The sequence below is a fragment of the Hypomesus transpacificus genome, chromosome 23 (assembly GCF_021917145.1).
Source record: "Hypomesus transpacificus isolate Combined female chromosome 23, fHypTra1, whole genome shotgun sequence".
Taxonomy (NCBI): Eukaryota; Metazoa; Chordata; class Actinopteri; order Osmeriformes; family Osmeridae; genus Hypomesus; species Hypomesus transpacificus.
The window spans coordinates 9,915,860-9,943,623 of NC_061082.1; the positions used below are offsets into that span (position 1 = coordinate 9,915,860).

At 44.3% G+C, this 27,764-nt stretch overlaps 1 protein-coding gene across 1 annotated transcript in view; it reads left to right on the forward strand.

The window, feature by feature from the left end:
* Positions 1-27,764, forward strand: part of thsd7ba (thrombospondin, type I, domain containing 7Ba) — a 284,654-nt gene that overhangs the window by 205,130 nt on the left and 51,760 nt on the right. The window contains exons 15-16 of the mRNA XM_047047538.1: positions 3,469-3,759; positions 4,204-4,382. Of these exons, the coding sequence (XP_046903494.1) occupies positions 3,469-3,759; positions 4,204-4,382 (470 nt within the window). The remainder of the gene's footprint in view (positions 1-3,468; positions 3,760-4,203; positions 4,383-27,764) is intronic.

The following is a 27,764-nucleotide window of genomic DNA, read 5'->3' on the forward strand; positions in this document are numbered from 1 at the left end:
AGAATAGGTTACATTAAATGAATGTGAAGGTAAAATTATCTGGAGCCACAAATTCTAAATATGTTAACATTGAAGGTCAATAAGCCAACTCTATGATAAAGTCAAATGTAATGTTGGGAAAGCTAGCCAACTTGGTTGCCAAGTTAAGAATAGCTCAAGTTGCTCATTTTGGCCGCGTGTCATGACTCATTAGCTTCTCAGCAACCTGAAGATTAGCTTCACAGCAACGTGAAGTAGCTGGTTAGTCAACACATTCTAACTTCAACTTCTAGCATTGAAGGTTGCCAATTAGCTCACTACTTGCGCAATCCACCATCCGAGGCTGTGTGCAGAGTCCTTTGCAGACATATGCTAGCCTGGCTGCCAGCCCAATTTCTCCCCGCCCAAAAGAAATTTGGTCGGGAAGTTGGGTCTGGAGGGTCTCGTATTGGGGACCAACTACAGAAAACCAGAATCTGGGCGAACCAATGAAATTGCCAGGGCGGGCTTTATACGATGATGGACAGATGATCAAGAGTAACGTAATCACCCACGTCACAAAAGAGCGCTTAAGTTGAATTCGTTTTGAACAAACATGGCTACCGCTGGAGATCTGGGATGTTATGATTCTGCCATCGAGTCTGTTTTAGAAAACATCGACAGCGCATTAATTTTGAAAGAGGAACAGAGAGATGCAATCAAGGCATTTGTCGATGGAAAATATGTTTTTGCCATCCTTCCTACGGGATTCGGTAAAAGTTTAATTTATCATCTGGCCCCGATGGAGTTGTAATACTAAACGGAGAACTTGTTCGTATATGCATTTCCCTTTATTGTTTCGCTCAAAAAGGTTGACCGTGTGAACAACTACTCTCCCTACCCTTAAATTAATTTTACAACACCGGCAAAAATCGTTTGTATTCATTCTTCAAGCATACTTCAAGTCTGCTTGTAGTTTAGTTCTGTTGACAACAACTATGCGGTGCTTAACATACGTCACATACTCTGTTGCTCTGATTGGTTGTAGATCTATCCAATTGAGCGAAGAGGCATTTGTTTTCCAGGCTCGTTTGAAACACGCCCTGTAGTCAAAGCCCAACGGAGAGTTATCAGACTCATATTCTGACTAGAATTATGAGTATGACAACGTCAGGCTAGACATATGCAGGCAAAAACATAAAATCTAGTTAATTTACCTATTATTTACTGAGGTAGCGTTACTGTATTCGCAATACTAGCTGACACGCTGCCTGCAGCTATTATTGCTAGTTAATACAGTGCAGCTACTGTAGCTCACAGATCTCTGAAGAATAATTAAGTTAGCTACAACAGTACTAGCTAGAGCTAGGTTTAACGTTTTAGCATTTGCATTTGCCTAACTGCGGGCAGTTGTGACAACTAATTTGTATCCCGTCTAATTTACGATAACGTTACCTAATTTAGCTTATGTTAGCTCAGAACGTTTGCTCAGTTATAGGCTAAGACTCGAGCAGAGCTACAGTGCAGTAGTACTAGCACTAACTAGCTAACTAGGCTAACTTTCAACTGCTACCGTCACATTGTAGCTCGACAACAGTAGCGTTAGTCTAGTTGGATAAGACATAACATGTGTTAATACTTCAGTTAGCATAAATACTATTAAAATCGTACGGTACTTTGCAAAATGTAGTATTTATTTACGACACTATAACATTACTTACCGACCAAGTATGCGCTCCTCAGTCCGAAGCCGTTTTCAAAATGACGAAGTAGCAACTGTCCACGCGGTTAAACCTCAGCAGTGGCGCGAAATTAACACTCTGAAGAGTAGATTTTTTCACTTCAGGTCTGCAGAATTTAACACTGCCTTTTAACGACACCATTAGAGCGCCGTTACTCTCCACATTGTTGAAAATACTCTCTATGGGTTTTAATAAGTTAACTCTGGAATATTAACACCCCATTTTTTACACTTAACCTAATATAAATAATGTGCAAATATATGGCACAAAAAGGTACTTTTTGTAGTGAGAGGCTAAGATACCCAGTTTATACCAAGAGGGCATCGATAGGCAACACTCAAGTTGAGAACAATGTCCTCAGCTGAAAAAGAGAGACAGTTAAAGGAAGCGTAGCCTGAACCGGAAAATCTAAGGTTTGCAAAAAATGGTAGGATGAGGAAGGGATCCCCCATGACTAGGTTAGTCCACGTTAGTCAATGTTTCTCATTTTGACAGAGCTAGACTAGCTAGGCTAGCCATGGGGAATCTTCCGTCCTTTCGACTACTCGTGAAGTTTGAGGCAGCATAACAATAGGATTACATCAAGACTGAGCTGGGCTAGCTCTGGACGCTCTGCACTGCACATAAGCCTATGGGTTGAGTGTGTTTAAATATTTAAATAACAAGGCAGGAGGCTGCAATTTGGTACATGTAATAAAAGGTGTATACACAATGAATAGTTACTTTCTTTCTCTTCTTTAACAAACTAGCTGAAAAACGGTCTCGGCCGATAGTCGGGTCTGGAAAGTTTGAATGGACGATATGGGGCCCCCTTTAACTGCCAAAATGAGGAAAATATTTTTGGGGGCATTTACCATTGGATTTTAAAACCGGAATGTTATAAATGTTATAATATATGTGTTTATCTATATATTAAAGTCAAATGTTGTGACAAAACGTTGTTAATTTGTATAATATCGAAATGTTCGTAAAATTCCTAACAAGAGTCAAGAGCTAGGTGGATGATAATGGGACCCCTTTACGCTATGGTCTATCCAAGCACACAAACAGAATGACAAAAGAAATGGAATGAATGGATGGATGGCTCAGACAGAACACAGGTTCACAATGAGAGGAAGAAAAGTGCTTCTATAACTGAAGTACACTGTTGGGAGATTGAAGAGGCCTATTTATGTAATTTGACTCTATTTATGTCAAAAAGAGTGCAGTCATGCCATCTTATACAAAATGTATTTTTCTGAGTGAAACAAATTAACATTTATTTTGCAATTTGACTCCAAACCTTGAGCGCAAAGGCCAGTTGTTCTTTTGGAAACTACTTTGTGATGTAAACAAACACATGTTTAAAGCACTCTTTCTCAAAGATCTTATTGTTCTTTCATAGAGTTCTAGGTAGTGTGGTTTGAACAACCCCACCGATACTCCACACAACATCATGTCTTCAGAAAATCTTAAGAAATGCATGGTCAATATTCCGTGTGAACTCCTTATCATGGGTTCCTCAGGCCTCAGAGAAACATACACAGCTTTCAAAAATACATGTGTCTGATGATGCCACACATTGAAACACATTGCAACTTGTTCTCATTGCATTAACAACCATTATTTTCGCTCATCTTAGATCCTTGTCAATATAGACATATATTACAAATAATGTAATCCGCCTATAAAAGAGGGTTATTCCTTACAGTGTTTTTACACAGGAATCCAGAGGCGTTTCCTCGGAAAGCGCGTTTTTTGAGGATGTCTGTGAACTGTCTGTGAACAGGGCGGAGCAAGAAGAAGGGCCGCTGCCTAAGGGCGGAGCTATACCCGCTGGTGGAGATGGAGGCGTGTCCCTGTGACAACTTCTTGTCCAGGCCCTATGGGAACTGGTCATCCTGCATCCTGCCTGAATCCCCAGGACCGAGCGCCATGCTAGGCTGGAGGGGGAAGGGGGAGGGCCTGACCGAGGCCCAGAGGGAGGCCAGAGAGTGTGGCCAGGGCCTGAGGTACAGAGCCCTGCTCTGCCTGGACCAGCAGGAACAAGTGGTCAGCCACACTCTCTGCAGTGACTCAGGTACTGAAGTGTTCGTGCTTGTTTGAGTTATTTCTCTCTTTATGTCTCTTTATATAAATATTTATATAAATGTATACTAACATGGACTCCTGCTGCTTGTATTTCATCAGACAGTTTGGTCACCGAGACACTAGTTTCATTCTAAAAAAGGACACTGTTAAGGTGGTTGCATTTGCCTTATAAGTGGATAAACACACTCCCAAAAACAAACTGCCGAAAAGTTCCCACATGCCGCTGAGTGTACATCGAACACGATCATTACTTAGAAGGGAGCCCTCCGTCTGCCACGGTGTCACTACAAATGAGACAGAGGTCTCAGCCCGAGTCCAGAGGACTGCCTCCTGACATTATTACTGTGATGGCGTTCTTGATCTCTGTGGCTCTCTCCTCCCCCTCCATGACCCCTCCTCTCCTTGTCTGTGCATTTTTAATCCCTTCTGCCAGGCTATGTGGAGGAGGTCTGCCACATCCCCTGCCCCCTGGACTGCAAGCTCAGTGATTGGTCTGCCTGGACGCCCTGCAGCGCCCCCTGTGGAGGAGGACTGAAGATCAGGTCCAAGTGGCTCCGGGAGAAAGCCTTCAACGGCGGCCGGCCCTGCCCCGAGCTGGACCTGAGGAACCAGGTGAGCAGAAGTGTAGCTCAGGGCCCTCAGCCCTGCTCCTGTTCCACTACCGTTTTGTGGGATTAAGCTAACCATCGTTTCATCTATATGTGTCTTATGGTCTTGGTAGTAACAGGATTTGTCTTCATTCCAATCTGAATCCTACAGACCTTTTTTTGTAAGTTTTTTTTATTTTTCATTAACTTATTTAGCGAATAGACCTAATTTGCCAGGGTTGATGTATTGAATTCATTTTCGTTCACTCTGGTACCAGTGCAAAACAGTACTGTTCTTAATTAACCACCCAGCCTCGAGAAAACACATTACGGTTTCCTTGTGGAGTCAATGCAAACACGACCTCATCAACCATAAGTATTGTCTTCAGTCCCTCCCTCTATCAGCACATCTAAACAGCCACACAGGCATGGATATGCTAACAAGAATGGAGCTGTGTGATTATTGCAATGGTAACCTAATAGACTCCTGTGAGTTGACCCCTGGCTGGAAGGTAAGGCAGAGTGATGTGAAATCATGACCCATGACCTCACTCCTACCGGTCATCACCACCCAATTTCCAATTTTGGTACTGTCATTTAGTTTATTTTCAGATTCAGATTTTGAACATTATTAATGTCATCCACACGATCCCTAGTTTTGAAGGGACTGTCTCATCACAGTGAATAGAATACAGAGAGTACAATGTCTCTTCATTTGTTTGGCTCAGTGTGCATCTAATTTGTGTAATGTGTCCATCCTGCGTGTCTGCCTCTTTGAGGTGATTCTGTGTTCCAGCAGTCACCTCACATTTCAATGACAGAATTTTATCACCCAGAGATTCCTGGGCCCCATTTAGCCCCTTGGTGTCTCGATATGGACCAGATCAATCGCCTGGCATGTCATGTTGGAAAGCTGTCCCTGGCTTCAACACTGCGAGGTGTGGAAGACTGAGAAACAGGACAGATGAGCAGGCTCTGAGTGCCGCTGTCAGGTGTGGCCCCTCCTGGTACTTGAGATAGCACATCTCCCACAGGCAGTGGTTAAAAGAGGGAAATTGTATTGTAAATGCCACTGGGTATGATCGGATGGGCTTGAAAGGACATTCTGGTTCGTAGAGGTCAGTATGCAGATGAGGCGCAGAGCATGAAAGATATTCCCGGTGAGTGCTGGTGGAGATTTGTGTACAGATGGTCAAGTGTGCACTGACAAGCTGTACGTGCCCCCTGTTGTACTGCCCTGCAATAACCCTCCCCGAGAAATCAGCACAGCGCTATCTCCCCTTTCAAAAGGGAAGGGTGAGTTCTCTGTGATAACTGCATTGGGAATGGCCTTGTAAAAATGGAGAGCTTAAATCAGTTCAAGGTTAGATGGGCCGATTTAACAGCATTGCAAATGCCTACTCCATTTTCACTTGGTGAGGAGCCACTAGGTCTCTGGCACCACCTGGTTCAGCTGCTTCACACTGGGAGAGCTTGCTGTATCATGGACAGAGAGCTTACCGTATTCTCATCCAACTTAATGAACGGTTGTTTTTCTCTGCTTCTCCTGACGGCCAATTTGAGGACCTGGATGTGGCAGGGAGTTGGACTGTCCATCCTGGCCGAGGAGACTCTCCTCTCAGCGAAGCAGCTTCTCACCTGTCACCCGAGGTGACCTGTTCTCTGAATGTGTTTGGACACCAGCTCTCCCTCTAGCAGATGTTTCCCTTCTCCCCGCTGCCAAAAACTGACTGGCTTGACAGAGACAAGATTTATACTGCAGCGCATCTCCTCGCTGCATGCCTGAAAGAGAAAGAGATAAGACGGGGAAAGGAGGGAGGGAGTGAGAGAGGAAGGGGGGAGTTGAGACAGGGGTAGAGAGAAAGAAGACAAAGAAAAGGAATGGTAGAGGAAGACAGAGAGGGGGGCGTACAGACAAGGGGGAAGAGAGAGAAAGGGAGGGAGTGGTTGAGAGACAGCGAAGATAGAAAGGGAGGGAGGGAAAGAGAAAAGATGGAAAGAGGATATGATAGAGAGAGAGGAAACGTAAAGAGAGAGGTTTGGGGAAACAGAGAGGATGTGAGCGAGATAGATAATAGGAAGGTAGTCTGGTTGTAGAGAGCGAAACCGTGACTCAAACATATCTATTGCTAGGGATAAACCAGGGAGAAAACGTAAAAAATGGTTCCAGGTGTTTTGCAGTCCTACCAGTGGCGGCTGGTCAATAGAGGGCGCTAGGGCCCCGCCCTCCCTGGTGAAAAGTGTTTTAGATTTTTGTTTTTCATGTAATATATTTTCTAAACAATAACTACTCATTTTAGGCATTACTGTGCTAAAAATACACAATAAAATGTTGTGTATATATATACAAAAATTATGTTTTGGGATCAATTTACTTCATGCTTGACATCGTGGAGACCAGATCCTTGACCATTGTTATACAACATTCAAGGGCAGTTACAAACCCCTCCCCCGCCCTGCTTTTGGGAAGGCTGATCACACCTCCATTCTTCTCCTCCTCGCATATGAACAAAAGCTAAAACAGGTCAGACCGGTTGAGAGGTCAGTTCACCTATGGAGTGACGAGTGTGTGGCGACCCTCCAGGACTGCTTTGACACCACTGACTGGCTGATGTTCAAGGAGGCAGCGAATGGGGACATTAACGAATACTCAGACACTGTCACTAGCTACATCCAGCACTGCATTGATGACCAGTCCTCTGTCCTTCTGCCAGACGAGCTGAACTCCTTCTACGCTCGCTTTGAGAGGGACAGTGACCCCCCTGCAGCGGAGCTACCTGAAGGCCAAGCCAGTGGTGTGCCTACACTAACTGTAGCCGAGGAGAGGCTGTGCTTTAAGAAGATCAACCCTCGCAAGGCACCTGGCCCAGACGGCATATCAGGTAGGGCCCTCGGGGGCTGCGCTGACCAGCTGGCAGGGGTCTTCAGTGACATTTTCAACCTCTCCCTTAACCTGTCTCTACTCCCCACCTGCTTCAAGAGGACCACCATTATCCCTGTGCCCAAGAACACCAAGGTCACATGTCTGAACGACTATCGCCCGATGGCACTGACCTCTGTCATCATGAAGTGCTTCGAGCGGCTAGTCAAATCATTCATCTGCTCCTCGCTGCCCCCCACACTGGACCTTATGCAGTTTGCATACCGGTCCAACAGATCTACAGACGATGCCATCGCTCTGACTATGCACACCGCTCTCTCCCACCTGGACAAGGGGAATACATATGTGAGGATGCTGTTCATTGACTACAGCTCTGCATTCAACACCATCATCCCCTCCAGACTGGTCTCCAAGCTTGTGGACCTGGGAGTAAGCACCTCCCTCTGCAATTGGATCTTCCACTTCCTGACGGGGAGGCCACAGGTGGTGAGAATCGGTGACCGCACCTCATCCGTACTGATCACCAACACAGGCACCCCACAGGGCTTTGTGCTCAGCCCTCTCCTGTTCTCCTTGTTCACCCACGACTGTGTGGCAACGCACAGCTCCAACCTCCTTGTTAAGTTTGCTGACGACACAACCATCGTGGGCCTCATCTCTGACAGTGACGACTCAGCCTACAGAGAGGAGGTTGACACCCTGACATCATGGTGTCAGGACAAAAACCTCTCTCTTAACATCAGCAAGACCAAGGAGATGATTGTGGACTATAGGAGGCGGCAGGAGGAGGAGCATGCACCCCTACTCATCAATGGATCGGAAGTGGAGAAGGTCAGCTGCTTCAAGTTCCTCGGGGTGAACATCAGCAATGACCTCACCTGGTCTGTTCACACGGACAAGGTGGTCAAAGCGGCCCGTAAGCGGCTCTTCTTCCTGAGGAGACTGAAGAAGTTTGGTATGGACTCAGTCATCCTCACTAACTTTTACAGATGCACTATTGAGAGCATTCTGACTGGTTGTATCACAGTGTGGTATGGGAGCTGCACAGACAGGGACCGCAAGGTCCTACGAAGTGTGGTCCGTTCTGCTGAGTTCATCATCGGCAGGAATCTCCCAGCCCTACAGGATACCTACCACACACGTTGCCTAAGGAAAGCCGGCAGGATTCTAAGAGACTGTTCCCACCCATCCTTCAGTCTCTTTACCCCGTTGCCTTCTGGCAGGCGTTACCGCAGCATCCGGTCGCGCACACGCAGACTGGACAACAGTTTCTACCCAAGGGTGCATGCGTTGTCTTGTCTTAAGAATTTCAGTGCCCAGTCTAACCTTGTGTTGTTCTGTGTACCTGACAATAAAAGACTTGAACTTGAACTTGAACTACTTCAGTTTACGTCGTATTTACGAAACCTGCAGGTCATCGGGTAAACAGCGCCTTTCTCTGCCCACTACACCGTACATTGCGAGCATTTAAACGCGCAATTGAATGGGCCTCCTTCTCTCTTTCTATTATGGATCAGCCACCAAAGTCAAAACAGCTATGACTGTTTGAAATTATCCTGATGCCAATATTTCTAATGTAGCGAGGAGTTTACCAACTGCTGGAATGAACGCCGAGTCGCAGATTTGAAGTAATCTTTGATTTCTTCCAGTAACTATATTGCATGGCTGCTTAATCTGTAACGCGTTATGATTTCGTGTCATAGACTTATATATGAGTAGACACAGCTAGATTTTTCTTTTAAGATGGCGTCCCCATTCATTTCTATGAAAAGTGCTCAGTGGCGCAGTGAGGCAAGCGAGAGCGATCTTATTATGCAAGAAAAAATACAACAAATAAGTAGCCACTTACATATCAAAGAAAATACATTAAAAAATACAAAATACAAATAAGCCAGATAATGCATAATTAAGTCAAAGTAAGTTATATTTCTTTAGGATAGCACATGTTTTTACACATTTACCCATCAGAATCATTAGTTGGATAAAATAAATACAATCCGAATCAACATCTGGATTGATTAAATAAAAAATAATATCAAAGCTATTAATTGTTATAACATGACCTGTTATGTTATGAATATGACGAACCAAAGCAGACCAAAAGGATTTAGTATTGTATAGTAATACAATCGCAAAACAAATGAAAGATAGTTTCATGCTCAGTAACACAAAAAACACATTTAAGATCAATATTCAGTTTAAATCTCTTATTCAAAAGGTCTGTCACTGGATATATCTTGTGTACAATTTTTAAGGACACTTCTTTAACTTTGTTGGTAATGCAACATTTTTTAGAAATCTTCCAAACTTTCGTCCAGTCTATGTCTTCAAAAAAAGAAGCCCAATTAAATTTTGAATTTGGAAGGGGTGATGCACACACTAAATTCAAAATATATTTATTACAACACCTTTCTTTCATAATATTAAACTTACCAAAAAATATGTCAGATGTGGCATACGTGGAGTATTGTGTAGGTGAAAAATTTCTCAGAAGTGCTAAAACCCCAAGTGGTATCGCATCAAACACAGTAGCATATTCTTTAGGAGTTACAGGTAAATTGAATTTGTCCAGAATTTTTTTATAAGAAAGTAATATGTTATTGGCATCTAACAGTTGAAAAACATAAATTATATTGTTATCAAACCATTTGGGTAAAAATAATGATTTATTTTTGTATTTAAGATCCTTATTATTCCAAATCATATATTTGTGTGGTGAAAAGTTGTTTGTAGGCCAGAGACCAAGCCAACAGTGCTTGTTTAGGAAAGTTGGATAGTTTAGTGGGGATTTTAGTAGTATCAAAGTTACATTTTAAAAGGAATTTCAGGCCACCGATTGTTTTAAATATACATTTTGGGAAGATGTGCCATATGCTGTTTTGATTCTTAAGATATCTAATAATCCAATTTATTTTAAAAAGTATTATTTAGCGTATTCATATGCAAGACAGCTAAGCCCCCTTGTTCAATAGTGTTTCTTATAACTGCTTTATGAGGTAATGTCCTTTCTCCATACAAAATAACTTGATTGTTTGAGGCATATCTAGAGAAAGTGAAACGTAGACAGATCTCGAGATACCTTCAGCTTTTGACAATAACACTCTACCATTCAATGACAAGTCTCTTAACAACCATAGATTAAATCTTTTCTTAATTTTTTCTATTTTATAATAAAAATGTATATGGAATCTTTGTTTCTCATCCTTACATATGTTATCCCCCAAGTATGTTGCCTCTGTTTTGACAGGAATGTTTGCTAACTGTAAATGATTGCATTCTTTAATTAGTACCGATTTATGAACATTCATAACCAGACCAGATGCAGCAGAGCATTCCTCAACACATTCAATAGCCTATAGGCTGCGTTTTTCGAAAAATTGACACATGGGAACGCCCTCTACGTCCTCTCCATCAGCCCTCGGAGAGCTTGACGTGCACCGCCTGAATTTTCTAACTGTCCATCGTAGCTACGGAGAGCTACGGAGACCCCCTTGGCTGTGATTGGTCAGTATTAAGTACCGCTTACGTCAGGGGCGGGGGCGGCGTTGCTGTGATAGCAGGACGAACAGAATCCTTTAACCGCCATTGCTTGTAAAGTTTTTACAATTCATATTTCAGCTGAACGGTACATGTAAATGCACATCTGATTTAAAATGTGACGAGAAATGGGCAGTGTAGTTGCTGAAAATGTGCGTATTTTATTGATGAAACGGCTAATTTGTAAATTTGCTCCGACTTCTCGGTAACCTAGGTAAATAAACACTCAACAACGTCTAAACAAAAAACGTTGCGCCACCAACTCTTCTGGCGGTGAATTGTTTTCAGCACCCACAGCCTACGGAGAACCATAAACGCAGTCTATCCATCCATATCCGTGCGTATCCGTGCGCCCACCCATCCGTAAATGGAGACGCAGATTGACACAGTTTCAGTTCCTTATCGCTAAATTTTATACCGACAAAGTTGGAGTTCTTAACTTGAAGAGCCATAATCTGCATCGCCAGTAAAAACAAACATGGAGAGATTGGACAACCTTGTCTAATGCCACGATTTATATAAAACCTCTGTGACGTTCCATTAGAGAGTTTGACCGAGCTAGAGCAATTTTTATAAAGGGTTTGCATTGCATTCTGAAAGTATGTACCAAAACCAAAAAAAGACAAGCTTTTCATAATAAATTGGTGTTCTATCGTGTCAAAAGCTTAAAAAAAAATCAATAAAAAAGATAAAGCTATCATCTGGTATTAGATCACTATAATCTATAATATCTAGAATAAGTCTGATATTATTACAAATATGACGCCCCTGCATGAACCCAGATTGTTCCTCATCAATAATAGAATCTAAACCTGTTTAAAATAATTTAGCATCATTATTTACATTACATTTACATTTAGTCATTTAGCAGACGCTCTTATCCAGAGTGACTTACAGTAAGTACAGGGACCTTCCCCCGAGGCAAGTAGGGTGAAGTGCCTTGCCCATGGACACAACGTCATTTGTCACAGCTGGGAATTGAACTGGCAACCTTAAGATTACTAGCCCGATTCCTTAACCTCTCAACCACCTGACTCCCAGTTAGCCTATTTAAAAGGCTATTTAAAAGGCTAACTGGTCTCCAATTATCTATATACAAGTTGTCCTTATTTGGTTTCGGAATTAGTACAATTAAACTCTGTTTCATTGAGATAGTAAGTTCCCCTTTAATCATCGATTCTTTAAACACCTGCAGAATGAAGGGGGCTAAAAGCTCACTAAAAGATTGATAGAATTCACAAGTTAGACCATCATTACCAGCTGATTCCTTGATTCTTTGTCGGAGGACGTGAGATCTTCCTTGAATTGCAGACAATTCTTCAGGAGGTAGTTATTTTTCTTAGAACCTTTCCATATTGAATCCCTTGCCGTTCTGGAGGTGAAATATATGATGACAGGACGTGGTAGTTGTCTGCAATTGCTATCTTCGAGCTTTCTGCCTATACGATGGACTACATCAATGCTCCTCACAATGGTATTTCCATCATCTTCAGGCAGTACCTTTCTGCAGATCCCTTTAGTTTTTTCTTTAACATTCTCTTCTGGCCCTTCGACCATACCGAGAATTCTGAGGCACCGTCTACGGCTATAGCGTTCAGCCTCATTAGACTTATTTACTAAATCGGCGATTGTCTTCTCGTGTTGTTCTACCTTCTCTTGTAAATGGCTGTTCTCTTCTTTAAGAGTCTTAACCTCTTCTATCGTGAAGTCAATGGTTTTTTGAAGATTGACAATGCTAACTGCTTTTCTCTTCACCTTCCCCCCTAAATCAGAAACAGTACGATTAACACTCTTTGTATAACAAACCAACTAATATATAACAATACAGACAAATTACCTAATGACAACAAATTTCTATTTTTGGGGATTATGTGCACGCAAGGCACAAGTAGCCCTCCTCCAGTATAGGCCTCTGCACGCACACATGGTGGTACCATCTCCCACAGATGTCACAGCAGATCTTAGAAAATGGATTAACAATGCAAGTCCTTTAATTTGGGCACCATCTCTTCTATTAAACTGAGTGTTAATCGTACTGTTTCTGATTTAGTCATTCTTGTAATAAGGAATATAACAAGCCTGTTGTGAAATGCACCCCCCCTCTATTGTCTGTTCTGTATATACCAGCATCAAATGATTGTTACTGTACACTGAGGGCACTAGTATGAATAAGCACAGTAAGTTTCAGGCATTTGACACTTTCCTAGTCAGAGTTAGCGGGGGTGCATTTCGTGACAAGAAGGAATACAACAAGCCTGTCGTGAAATGCACCCCCCCTCTATTGTCTGTTCTGTATGTCCATGCATCAAATAATTTTTACTGTACACTGAGGGCACTAGTATGAATAAGCACAGTAAGTTTCAGGCATGTCACACTTTCCTAGTCAGTGTTTGCAGGGAGTGCATTGCACTTACATCAAATGGAAAACAAGGCCTGCATGAAATGCTCTCCTCCTGCATACGTTTCTTCCCATCTACTCGAGCATTATGTACATTTAATAGCATAAATATAATACCAATACATGTGTATGTATAGGGTGGACAGGTCTGAAATCAGAATAGTCCATGGTGGGTGTGGGATTACTATGTTTTATTTTTTCATGTATTTAATTGACTTAAACAATAAGAGTAACATTTCCTATCATAAAAAAGGATTTGATGGTGAGAAAATTTCTTTTGATGTTGACACATAGCTCATAAATCTTTTTTAGTACTTGTCATTTGTAGGATATAGGCATGATGTGAACCTTTGGTCCCTTTTCAGGACAGCTGATAACCTATTCTGGATCAGAAAGCTGTTGTTTTCGACCTGTCTGAGTAACCCACCCTACGCGCAGGCTAACAGCATTAAAATCGCATGCCTTTGAACCTATACATTAGTATGAAGAGCCATACCATGGGAAATACTTTGAACCTGCTTCACAAAATACATTTTGTGTAGCAGTAATCATGATCATACTGGGGTATATTTCCTCAGAATGCGATGTCGTAGAGCAAGAATGTTAGTTCGCGTTCGTTACTATACCGTTTGAATAACGAATGTTAAGGATTTTGTGTTGGAAATAGCATCTGATATTTACACAGATAACCGACATCCTTCTCTTGAATTCAACAACTAAGAAAGTATAATGTGAGACTCAGTGTTGTGCATGAACGCGTTCATTGAACGCGTTCATTTTTATGAGAACGATGAACTGAACGAAACTTAATGACAAATAATGAATTTGAACGTTGAACACGTTCATATTATCGGAGGTCTAGCTAAAACCTTACGGAATGTTTTCCTTTTCTTAAGGACTGACGCTGTCTAAAACGAATGCTTGCACCATGTAGTTGCTTAGTGCCCGTAAAATGTTTGCTATGTAGACTAACATAAACTAACTAACTTGACTTCTCACTACGTTACCGATGATTCATTCCACACACATGTAGACCAAGCAACGCTAGGTTGCTAGGTAACGGAAGCTAACTAAAGCTGGCTAAGTTCCGTTTCGGAAATTTAACTCGGTTGGGAGCGTCAGAAATATTTAGAACTTACGATCTAGGCACCATGACCATGTGAATGCATAAATGTCACAAATGAAATGACATGACATAGGCTATATGATCATTTTTTATACCTTAACAAAATTGCTAAATACAAATGTAAACAAATCTTTTTTGTGCAATTTAGTCCAGTACTTCTGTGGCTTTCAGTGGTTGTTTATGTGGCTTGTCCATATATTAAAGCAATAAATATAACAAATAATACATTATTTATATATCCACATAATAAAATAAGAAAATAAAGACACATTTACGTTTCGGCATGGCTGCAGATGTCATGTGCTGTTGTAAACAATGCAACTAGTGGAGGCGGTAAGGTGCTCAGTGTTGCCATATTGGAAATGCAGAAGTATGTAGCTACCAAAGGCTCAATTTAAATTTAAATTAGGCTATCGCTTTTGGAGGATAATGATCGTGCATCTGGCAACACTTCTTGCTCGCGCAAGAAGGTGGGACGTAAGGGAGATACACTTGTCAAAACTTGTAAGGGCGTAATTAATAGTTTGTTAAAGACATGTAGGTTATATGGTACGGTGGTCAAGACCCAGAGAAACACAAAAATCCAAGGAGACGGAACTCCCAGACGTTTTTGGAATCCCTGCCGGAGGCATTTTTAGGTCTTGAAAAGAGGACATGTCCGGGTAAAAGAGGACGTCTGGTCACCCTATGTGTTAAAAAACAAGTTAAGTAGGCTATTTAATTTGCAATTTCCGCATTAAAACTATGAAATGAACTGAACTATGAACGCGTTCAGAATTTAAATGGTGAACTATGAACGTGAACGATTCATATTGACTTGTATGAACTGAACTTTGAACGAGTTCATGAGAGGTATGAACGTGCACAACACTGGTGAGACTCCTGTCTCCCCTTCTTTTGGTTGCGATATCAAGACGAAATCCTTCACTCTTTGAATCGCGCGCGCTCCCGCAAGGGGGTGCCAATCCAGAAAGTCATGCATCGGGTGATACAACACCTGTGGCCCTGCCCCCCTCCAAGTACCATCGCATGACGGGCCCTCCCACAGTACAGCGCTGTACTCCCAGGATATTCTTATGTTCAAATTCGCGCTGTTAATATAATAGTGGTGTCAAATGCTATTTATACACCTAAAAAGGCAAACTTATCTCAGTCATAGTTGTTATTATCTTTTTGGGGAAAAAAATTATACCAAAATCATATGCTTATCCTACATGTACTATAGAAACTATCCAAAAACTATTCAATGAAATGAATAAGTTCTTATTTTCTTTGGTATTTTTGTGATTAGCAATAATGATTGCTGGGTAATATGTATGTTGTTGTCCAATGTCAAGTCTCTATTTGATCATGTGATGATACAATACACTATAGACCTTTTTTGAAACGTAAACAATAACAGGCCAGTTTGGAACGCAAGGCCCTGAACTACATCCGGTTAGCGCATCTCATGCATTAGTCGCTAGCTAGCTTACGCTACTGGCATCTTCATCTATTAACATGACTAGCGCATATTACAACAAATTAACTGGCTGTGAAAAGCAGCGATACATAGATAAATTAAGTTTTGAATCGTGTTCCCTGCCCGATCCACTGGATCAAATTGTTAGGTTGAATCTATTTTCGACAGATCTGAAATTGATACCTGAGGTAACCTACCCCGATGTCTACCACTATTTGGTAGAGAGAGAGTGGGTTTACAGTAGGGAAGCTATTAAAGCGTACAAAAGTCTCGATGCGTACAACTATTTTTTTAATGGGAAAGTCAATAAACTATGTACATATAAAGACAGAAATGCAGGGTTGCATTTAGTATACGCAGAGGTCGGCGCTGGACAGACGCTTAAGGCCGATATAAGCTTCTGCGTTTTTCGAAAAACGGACACATGGGCACGACCTCGTCTCCGTGGAACGCCCTCTACAAGCTCTCCGTCAGCCCTCGTAGAGCCTCGGAGAGCTTGACGTGCACCTCCTTAATTTTGTAAAGGTGCCAGTATGGTACTCAAGGCCGAAATATGCTTCTGCGTCTCCGTTTACGGATGGGCGGGCGCACGGATACGGACGGATACGGACGGATAGACTGCGTTTATGGTTCTCCTAAAGGTGCCAGTATGGTACTCAGACTCCGTTACGGATAGGCGGGCCGCCGGATAGGACGGATTAATTAGCATTTCTGTTGCTTTTATGGTTCACCGAAGGTTGGGGATGCTGAAAACAATTCACCGCCAGAACAGTAGGTGGAGAAGCGTTTTTTTGTCTAAAACATGTTGCGTCTTTGTAAGTTAGAAATCGTTGTTGTTTATCTCCCACCTGTCATCACACGTGTGACCCTCCTACCAGCTGTCACTAGTCAGACGATGAGTGCAGCAGGTGCAGTCACATAATATTATATTAAACTCTGTGTCTAATGCTATATAACCACCTGAAAGAGAAAACTTATCTCTATCATGGTAGGTGTTATTTGTGGGGAAAATAGTAGCACTCTATAACAAAATGATATGCTTATCTTATATACACTATAGAAACTATTAAAAAACGATCCCATGACATGAATACGTTCTTATTTTCTTTGGTATTTTTGTGATTAGCAATGATGATTGCTGGGTAATATGTATGTTGTTGTGCAATGGCAAGTCTCTATTTGATCATGTGACGAGACGATACGATATAGACAAGGCTCTGGTTTTGTGAATTCATTTCTCCACCACCAAGTGTATAATCCAATGTGAAAAATTATAAACAAAAAGACTGATATCATTGGAAACAAAAAGATCCATACAAACTGTATGTACAGTCAAAACTACAATGTTCTACTCTAGGTCACTAAACTGTGGCAGTCAGTGCACAGACAACAAACTCACATTTCTGAGTAGAGCATAAACTAGCTCACAATAAACTTTCTCTCCAAGAAGTTCTCATCACAGACGTCTTTCAAGAAGACGACCTTAGAGAAAACGCCTTTCTGTCGAAGTCGTCAGCGTCGTCGTCGAGTGTTTATGTACCTCCTCCCGGCTTTCCTCTCCGCTTTTCCTTTCCGTTTGGAAATGATGTCGTAGCGGACCAATCACGGCCAAGGGGTATCCATCGCTGTACAGCATGGCATGACGGATCTACAGGAATTTCAACGGTGCATGGGAGAGCTCTCCGAGGGCCCCGGAGACGACGGAGAGGGCGTTCCATCTATGTGTAGGCCTTTCCCATGTGTCTGTAATCGTGAAGTACGGAGTACCATATAACGGCCTTTAGGCTGTGGGTGCTGAAAACAATTCACCGCCAGAAGAGTAGGTGGCGCAACGGTTTTTTGTTTAGATGTCTTTGAGTGTTTATTTACCTAGGTTACCGAGAAGTCGGAGCAAATTTACAAATTAGCCGTTCCATCAATAAAATATGATGGAATATAGGGTGAAAACACCACATGGCAAGGGGGTTCACAGCAAACAGCACACTGCAACGGTTCACCGGTCAATCCCGCACAAATTCAAAGGAACCATATAGCCACACAGCAACACAGGTAGAAGCCCACACGTCAATGCTCACACGTGCACACAGGGATCCCCAAGCCTCTACCTGCACCTCCCATAGAGCACAGCCCCAACACTACCCCCCTGTCCAGGCCAGCAGACGAACATACACACGAAAACTGTCCAGCCTAGACACTGGAATAGTCAGGCTGCACCACCCGTCCTCGAGTGGCCGAAGCTGTTCCTTTGCGGTGGTTTCCCCCGCCTGGGTGACGTCACTCCTCTGGGTCTCTCCGAGAAGTCCAGGCGGTGGAATCCGTACCGCTTTGAACCTGCCAATGGAAACAAAACAAACAACCGGTGAATCCTCACGGGTCCACAACCACCATCACCCGTTCATGAAGCAATCGATGTTGGAGTCACCGTTCCTCTTTATAATATTTGAGAGCGCAGAATAATCTCGCTCGTCCGATGTCTCCGCTCCCTTTCTCTCAGGCTCGAATGCAGTAGACAGCGTAGATCCCGTAACAGCAGCAGCCCATAAACGGCCCAGTATCGCGGAGGAAAGCGACGGTGGAGCCCCAACCCGTCGCCTTGGCTAGTCGTGTAGTCCTGTGTACGGGCCCTCTTCATCTCTCCGCTGTCAGTCTTCTTATAGCCAGTTCAATTGGGGCTCCACCAATCTGGGTTGGCCACTCAATCTTGCTAAAAGTCTGCAGCCGTGTCCGATTAATTGGTCCTTGCACGGCAATAGCGGAGTGTCTATTAGCAAGCGGATAAAAGAGCAGAGCAGCGGAAAGCATGGACCCGTGCTGGCATTTGTACAGTTTCCTCCACAACACAACCATTCACAGATTATTCACATGCATAGACCACCCCTTAAAAACAAGACAGAACCCACACAACATAATCCCCCCCTACTAAAATGGTAGTCGTCCCGAGCCACTTTACGGATGATAACGTTGCGGGCGTACCCCAAGATTAGGCCGCTGCGACCGCCTGACCAGAGGCACCGACCCCCCCTGTCCCTCCTCACCTTCCTGCACTGGCCCGGTGACAAAAGGTGCAACGTTCAGATCAGGTATTGGCATTGGCACAGGAGGATTTACTCTCAGCATAGGCCATCGGGGTGGCAGGTCTCCCCCTTCTCTGGTTGGTTCAGGAGCATCGCTGGGTGAAGGGGTGGGAGGTCCTTGGAGGCCAGCAGGGCAGGGACGTAGGTTGTTCCGATGGAGAGTGCGAACAGGACCCTCCTTCCCTTCGGGACGGATACGGTAGACTGGTTGTCCAGGCTGCACTTGAGAAAGAATCACAAACAGTCACGGAAACTACCTGGGCTCAAGCTTTCCCCGGGCTCGGCGTCAGAAGTTCCGTATGAGAACTCGCTCCCCTGGCAGCAATGGGGCAGCCCGAGCCCTCCTATTGTAGCGTGTTTGGTCCCAGGTCTGTCTCTGTTGGGTGCGTGCTTGGACCTGTTGGTAGGCTGTAGTCAGGGCCTGCTGATGGTAAGAGACCCACCCATCTAGGGTGGCTCGCTCCTGGGGCGGCTGGCCCTCCACACACAAGTCCACGGGGAGCCTGGCGTGTCTGCCAAACACTCCAAAATGAGGAGTCAGCCCGGTGGAACTATGAATGGTGTTATTATACACCTGCACTAATGCAGGCATTTTGGTTGGCCACTGGGACTGTTCGTCAGCATTCAGGGAGCTCAACAAGGACAACAAGGTCTGGTTGAACCTTTCCACCGCTCCGTTTCCCTGTGGGTGGTACGGAGTCGTCCGGCTCTTGACACAGCCATACAGGGCACACAACTGCTGCATGAGCTCCGACTCAAACGCACCCCCTCGATCGGACAGGATCCGCTCCGGGCAGCCAAATGTCTGGATGAATGCTCCCCACAGGGCCTTCACCGTAGTGTGGGCGGTTTGGTCACGGGTCGGTACGGCTACCACATAGCGAAAGAACAGGTCAGTGATCACAAGGATGTAAGGGTAAGTATCCGCTGGCCTCCCTAACGACAAATATTCCAATCCAACAATTTCAAATGGATAGGCACTCTGAATGGACTGCAGGGGGGCTCTCACCTCAGGGCCAGCCTTGCTGATGGCACACTCCACACAATCCTTGGCCCATGCGTTGCTGTCGGTGACCATGCCAGGCCAATAGAATCTCCGTCGTATAAGGCTCAGGGTTCGCTCGCTGCTTGCATGCCCGGAGGCTCGGTGGTACTGGGCCCATAGCCCTTGGGCTTTGCCACCTGGAACTAGGACTTGGTGAACGTCCATCCCGGTACCTGGCTCCTTTGTTTGTCGCACCAGGACTCCCATCTCGGATCTCGATAGGGGCCCAGTCGGCGAGCAGTCTCTGGACCGGACGGGTAAGGGTGGAACGTGCTTCCTTGGGTGGCAGGGAATTCAGCCTCTTCCAATCGTACAGCTGCTGAAGGTCAGGATCGGCTTGTTGGGCATCCCTCCACTGACTAGGTGGAGCGGCAGTGGGCACGGCTTCACTGGCGTCTGTTGGACCTAATGGGATGTCGTCGCTGGGAAGCTGTGTTTCTGGGCCAGTCTGAACTGCAGTCACCCTGGCTTCCTCTGGGAGCCGGGAAAGGGCATCGGCATTCCCGTTCTTGGCACCTGGCCGGTACTTGACAACATAGTTATAGTTGGCGAGCTGGGCTACCCACCGCTGTTCTGTGGCCCCCAGGTTTGCCATTGCCAAGTGTACCAGCGGGTTATTGTCCGTGAAAACTTCGATCTCTGCCCCCCAGAGGTAATCCTTGAACTTCTCGGTGATTGCCCACTTGAGCCCCTGTAGCTCCAGCTTGAATGAGCTATAGTTTTAGTCGTTGCGCTCAGCTGGGTGCAGGCTGCGGCTCGCGTAGGCAACCACTCGCTCGTGTCCTTCTTGGACCTGCGACAGCATGGCACCCAACCCGCTCAGGCTTGCATCCACGTACACCCGGGAAGGCAGGCTAAAGTCCGCATAGGCCAGGATTGGGGCTTCCAACAGTGCAGTCTTTAATCGGTCAAAGGCCAACTGACAGTCCCCTGTCCACTGAACAGCAGCAGACTTGGCTCCGGTCGTGCCTTCGAGCAGGCGATGGAGAGGGGTGGCTATCTTCGAGAAGCCCGGGATAAACCTCCGGTAATAGCCTGCGAAACCCAGAAATGACCGCACCTGCTTTGCTGGGGTCTGGCCACTCTTTCACTGCCGCCGTCTTCTCCGGGTTGGTGGCCACTCCACGTCCGCTGACCACATGGCCCAGGTATCGGACCTCCCGCCGGAGGAAGTGGCACTTATGTGGTTGGAGCTTAAGTCCATACCCTTGAAGGCGCTCGAAGACCTGTTCGAGGTGATCCAGATGGCTGTCAAAACAGGGCGAGAACACCACTACATCATCCAGGTAAACCAGTAGGAAGTCGTTCACCTGGTTGCCAAGGCAACGCTGCATCAGGTGCTGAAAGGTGGCCGGGGCATTGCAAAGGCCAAAGGGCATTCTCTCGAACTGGTACAGACCCAAGGGTGTTGTGAACGCGGTCTTCTCTTGATTGCGGGGATCCACTTCGACCTGCCAATACCCGCTCGCCAGGTCCAGGGTGGAATACCATGCTGCCTGCTTCAGGGTTGTGAGGGACTCCTCAATCCGTGGCAGAGGATAGGCATCTTTGTGCGTTCAGTTTGCGGTAATCGACGCAGAAGCACCACGATCCGTCCTTCTTATGCACCAGCACAACCGGTGCAGCCCAGGGACTATTGCTCTCCCTTACGACCCCACTCTCCAGCATACTCTGGAGGAGCGTACGCAGCTCGGAGTACAATTTTGGTGGGATTGGACGATGCCGCTCCCGTACGGGTGGTGCACTACCTGTTGGTATCTGGTGCAATACCGCATTGGTCCGCCCGAAGTCCTCTTCATGGGCTGCGAACACCGGTGACCACTTCCGCAGCAAGGCAGTCAGCTGGTCCTGTTGTTCCGGGTTCAGACCTTCCCCCTGCAGGGCCAGGACTGGGGGCTCATCCGTGGTCTGGGCCTTTCGCTGCCTTGGGGGACCTTGGTCCACAGCACCACTTTCATTTCTGATGGAACAACAAACGTTGTTAGGTAATCATATACGTTTGTCTCACCTGTAATAAAGTGAGTACTGCAGATTTTCGAATTTGCTGTTGGTAACCAACAACTTCTCTTCACCACAGCAATCCAGTCATCCCGTTGATCCGTTTCTTTAGGAAATCTAAACATTTTGATTGTGGACAACTTGTTCGTCCCCGATCTCAGCGAACAGCCAACAACGCAACAACAGGATCCAAAAGACATTGTTGTGTTTAAATAAATAAATAATTACGACAGTAACTTACTCCCTACGCTTTTAAACTTGCTGACTTCAATAATACAATCATTCGCGCGTCTGAAACCCGAAGCTTTCTAGGGCCAAACTTGACGAATGAAAATTCTAGAATGTTTATCAAAAAAGTTCTATAGTTACAATTCGGAGAGGCAGCTAAATCTTTTTTTGCATCATGGACGTCCACATGGACGTCCTTTTCTAAACCAGCTTGCCAAACTCTCCCTAGCATCAAAATCCCAGCTCCATTGGTTACCTCCATGGCCCAGCTCCGTAACTCAGGGGTGGACAATTAATTTTGACAAGGTGCCACATGAGAAACTTGAAATGTGTTGGAGGGCCGCATCAACAATAACTTGAACTTAATTCTGCTCACTATTCATTTCCTCCCATTGTAAAAAGCAGTAAAGTATATATTTTGATTAGCTGCTACTGGTTATCAGGGAGGTATTCCAGGTAGCGGGTTTAACAAACTCTGAGATTAACCCTGAACTCTGAGTTGAGTTACTCTAACATGGGAAACTCCGAAAATTCGGTTCCACAAAAGCTGATATGAATTTGTTAACTCAACTCGGAGTACGGCAACTCTGAGTTTAGCGCGTGCATGAATACTAACAAAAGCCAACATCTAAGGAGCTCCGATACTAGGATTCACCATGGCAACAGACGACAAAAAACGTTGTTATACTTCACCACACTTTAGATATACGTTTTATTTCGTGTTCATGGTCAATCTGAGCACATATTCCGGAAAAAAAGCAACACGGCTGTAGCAGCGTAGCCTTTAGCTACTATTGGCGTGGGAAACAATTGCTGCCGACTGCCGAGTCAATGCATTTACTATTTGAATGCAATAGCCAGTCTATACATTGAACATTTAACCCCACTGTCCGTTAATATTACACAATAAAAAGTGTTGGACTTAATAAAATAGCATGTTCAATGTTATATTAGGCTACATATAAAAACATACTACGAACAGGTAATGCATATTTTGCTTATAGGCTACGCTTGTGATTGTAGCCTCGACGTCACCATGGTTTTAATCATATTCGACATGATACAAAGTTTATCAATTGGTGCCTATTTCAACTTGTAGTAGCAGTTTCCCTCAACAGAATGCTTTTTATCAAAGGATGATGATGATTATTAAGATGACGAAGAGACCTAATAATGACTGCTGCCGCAGAAATGGATGCAGAGAATTACTATGTATGGTAGCTACTGGTCGTTCTCTCTCCATGTACTTTTATTTACAGTCTTTTTTTGTAATTGTCAGTTACACTGACATTATGAGAATAATGAATATAAAAACGATTTGCACATTCTGACAACAGGGCATGCTGTAAACAGTGAGATGTTCATTTGATAGCAAGTGAATATTGCATGTGGAACAGTGAAATGTAGCTAATGTAATCTCATGTTACAAGTAAATTAGTTGTACAAACTGCACCTCGTGAAGAAAGTGCCAAAAACTGACCAAGAGATGGTGTAGGCCTACTTATGATAGAATAATAAAGGCTAATCTCAAAAAAGATTTACTGGAACACCAGTTACGAGAGGATGCATGGTCACAGGTGATGTTAGTTGTAGAAACAATAACCTATAAGAATATTAATAGTTGAATTTTCTGAATTTCTATTTTGACCAAGAAATGGTGTACTTAGGGCAGAAGAATAAAGGCTGATCTTGTAAGGCTATCAACCTGCCCCCACCTCTCATATGGTAAAATATGGAGTTACTGGATGGAGTCTCAACTTGATGGCTCTCACATCTCATTGTGTAACTTACTGTAGCATTGCTAGTCATGTTGATAAGTAAGGATCAAGATTCTGGGGTGATTGTAGTTGTTCTTAAGGAATTGTGAAGCATTGTTCTGTGGATTATTGATCTCCTGAGACGTTCTCCTCAGCCCTAGCTGGTCCTACTCCTTCTTCCTCACTCTTGCTTTCTATCTCTGGTTAACAATAATCATAGTAGAGTAGGCATAAGAGTTAACCTTCATTGATATCGTTCATTTGCAATATGATAACAATTATTCAACCTTAATTTGACCATTCTTGCTCTGATTTAACTCAAAAATCAAAATAGTCAAATAACTGTAATTCCATTGGTATTGGCATAATTTGGTTAATGCTAATACACTGTTCAATTTCCCATCTTCCTTCAAACCATAGGGGAATTACTTTCGGTTGTTTGGCCAATATTAACTACCTACAATGTTGAAATAGATTTGCTGAAACACCAGTTTCAGGATGGTACATCATGTAAATTGTAGGAATCATATGAATCATTGTAAGAACAATAGCCGATAGAAATAGGCTGGGCTACTCATTGTGATTTCTATTTGTAGGCAATGAAGAAGACCAAATATAATTTCAATTATTTACATTTATTTCAGTGCCCAAAAGCATTTGGTCAATTCTGAGTGCATGTCCACGGCATGTAACACTAGCGACGAAGGCCCAAGGGCTGAGAATGTTGCTAAAATAAATTGTGACGGGAAACGGTAACGTTAACTTAGGTATTCATCAGGGAATTAAAGCACGTCAAATCGCAATCTTAAAATCGTCTCCCAGCGTATAACTAAGCAAATTACATTTAGTTTGAGATCGCTCGGCTGAACCAGGAAATGATATGCCGTGTCTGCCAAAGCTATCGGGCTCATAAAGTGGGAGGGGATCGGTAGAAACGCAGAGTTTGGCATGGAAAACCTGCTAGCGAGCAGGTTAGTTTCACGGAGTAAGTTACCATGGAAACTTACCAAAAGGTTTCGTTACCTCTCTTTCTGGTACGTGGAACTCGGAGTATGCCTCTTTTCAGGGTTAAACAACTCAAAGTTTTCACTAAACCCGCTACCTGGAATACCCCCCAGAAGAATAAGGATATTCTGTAAATATTTATATAAATATTTTACATGTTGGTCAACTAGGAAAAGACTATCGAAGTAACAGTAGAAACTAAAATAATCATTACTTCAGTGTTTCATTTTATTTGTAGCTAGTTAATCTTCACAAACACTACAAAGTTGTTTTGCAGTATGTTAAATATATGCAATTTATCAACTTTATACAAAAAGCAATACTTTTTTTCCAATTAATTTTGTTCTGTTAGAGGAATCCAGTGGGCTTGAACAAGTGCATCGAAATCTGGCTGAATGTCTGAGGTGGATATGCGAAGGACAGCTGACAGGTGATGATCCGGGTCTGCAATTTAACTAGCAAACCATTAACCATCAGCCCGCGCCCACTTGAAGTTCTTATTATGTCCGCCTTAGTTTTTTTCTTTAGTCCCTTAGTGCCGATTCAAATTAAATCCTTCAACACAGCGACCTGTTCTCCAAAACTAAGAACACGGCTTTGACTTTGACCTCAGTAAACAGATACTTAAAAGTCCATGTCTTGTTAAAAACTCTCCTGTCGGTGAGGTTGCTTCAGGGCACATTTGTAAATCGCCTGATCACTAGTCTTTTAGGACTACATATTTACTACAGCTCAACACATTTATTTATTTTTAATTTTTGATTTACCTCATGCGCGCCGGATTGGGACAGCCTGTGGGCCGGTTGTGGCCTGCGGGCCGTACAATGCCCAGGTCTTCCATAACTGATTCTCTGGTGCTCAGGTCGTAATTTCAATCCCGCAGCACGAAGGAGTGTAGGCCTACAGGAATATCTGGACCACAGCCAGTCAGAGGCAAAGACCCGCCCCATCTCTGTCTCTGATTAATTTAGACCACGATATGATCTAATCATGAGTGTGAGTTCCGTCAAAGAACAAAAACAAACGCTTCCTTCCTGGAGAGGCAGCGGAGGTTAGGTGCACCGGTGCGACCTAGGAAATGTTTTTGTCGCACTCGTTCAAATTTTGGTCGCACTCCAGAGCCCTGCTAGCAGGGTGCTAGGGAAGCTATTCCTAGGAGGGGGAGGGGAGCCAAATATAACGAAGTGCAAAAGCGTTAGAACATGAGGCCCAGAGTCACTTACCTGTGCTGGAGGAGCAGGAGGTTGAACAGGAGGTGAGATGGAAAAACAGTATCAGTCCAGATGTTGTTCCCACCTATAATTGTACACCTGTTTTCCTGTGGCAGAACATTGTATTGGTATTTTGACACTGATAAGGTGCCAAGTCAAACTGATGGCTCTGGATTGTTTCATGCCACTGCAGAGGGGAGGCGGTGAGACTGATGTTTTGATATGCAGGGCCGAAGCCATCCTCCTTAAGGAGCACCCCTCGGAAGCCCCACTAGCCTCTTCCCGACATGGAAATGTGTTTGATGCTGCTAAATCAGTCATTCATCCTCTCCATCCAATTCAGCTATTCAGCTGTGATTAGTCATATCAACAAGCAGACAACAGCTGTCTCTCAGGAGGCTCCACGCTAGAGAGAGTGAGAGACTAATGTAGTGAGTGGGAGAGAGAGACCGATGGAGGGAGAGAGACTGAGTGGGAGAGAGAGTGGCACAAAAACTGTGATTTTGGCAGAGCACCACTCACAATCCTATTCTGTTTTTACGAGGTTTAAATTGAATTTGGAGTAGTCAGTCAGTGTGGAACCGTTTTGTGTTTTTCCTTCTCACTGGTGATTGGCAGCACAACTACAGCTGCTATAGACTCACATGTTAAACACATTATACAAACACTTTTTTTTAACCCACATAATTGTATACTCTGATTTGATCAAAATGTGCAAAAAAATCTGGCAGTCATTAGTTTATCAACCAATACAGTGCTGTGTGCTCAGAGTAAGGTGATGGGGTAGTTTTTAATCTGCTTGTGGTGCAAAGTGGTCAAACACACGTAAGATCCAATAGGTCATCATTCGCAGCAGCACAGTGGCGGTTCTAGACTAACTTTATTGGGGGGGGGGGGGGGGGGGGGGGGGGCAAGGGGGTGCCAGGGACACTACAGGGGCCCGTGTAAAAAGGCCCCTGCAGCAGCATGAGTCATGCCATTTCATATTCTAGACTGAATCTCACTCTCAATGCAGGGCTATTAATTTTCCATCTGCATGCGGCCCTGGTGGGGCGGACTCCAGTCTGTGTGCTTCATTATCAGAGCAGGGTGAGTCCAGTTGGCGGCAGAAGACACCTGAGGCTGGTCAGGTGTAATTACTGAGAGAGCTGCTTGTGTGCGTGTTATCTTCATACCCACCGCTCCCCCCTCTCCCAACCACTCCAGGCCATCCCAGACAGCACAATGTTCGTCTATGCATCCCAAACCTTGCTGGAAAAAAATCTGCGTTTGGTTCAGATGGTCTCATGTGATCATGGCATCTGTCCCCCTGCTCTGTCCTGGAGCCTCACCAGTTCCCGTCCTCCAACTGCCCAGATGGCCCACTATGTTTTATCTGAGTCGCAACAGGTTAGCCGTGGTGCTTTAGGCTAATTACTACAACAAAATTGATGGAGTGGCAGGGAAGAGAGGAATGAATAACTGACATTGTGTTGCCATCTGATAACGCTCTTCCTCAGAGGAAATAGGTCGCTGGCACTCAGAAATTTTATTTGGGCATTAACCCTGTGCAGTATGTCCCTTTCATGCTCTATCATTAGAGAGAGCTATCTGAGCCCAGCCCGCCACTGATAAAGGAGTTATGAAAGCAACAGTGGAAGGTTTGATGAATGCTTGACGCTGCTAGATTGTGCATTCTCATTGCG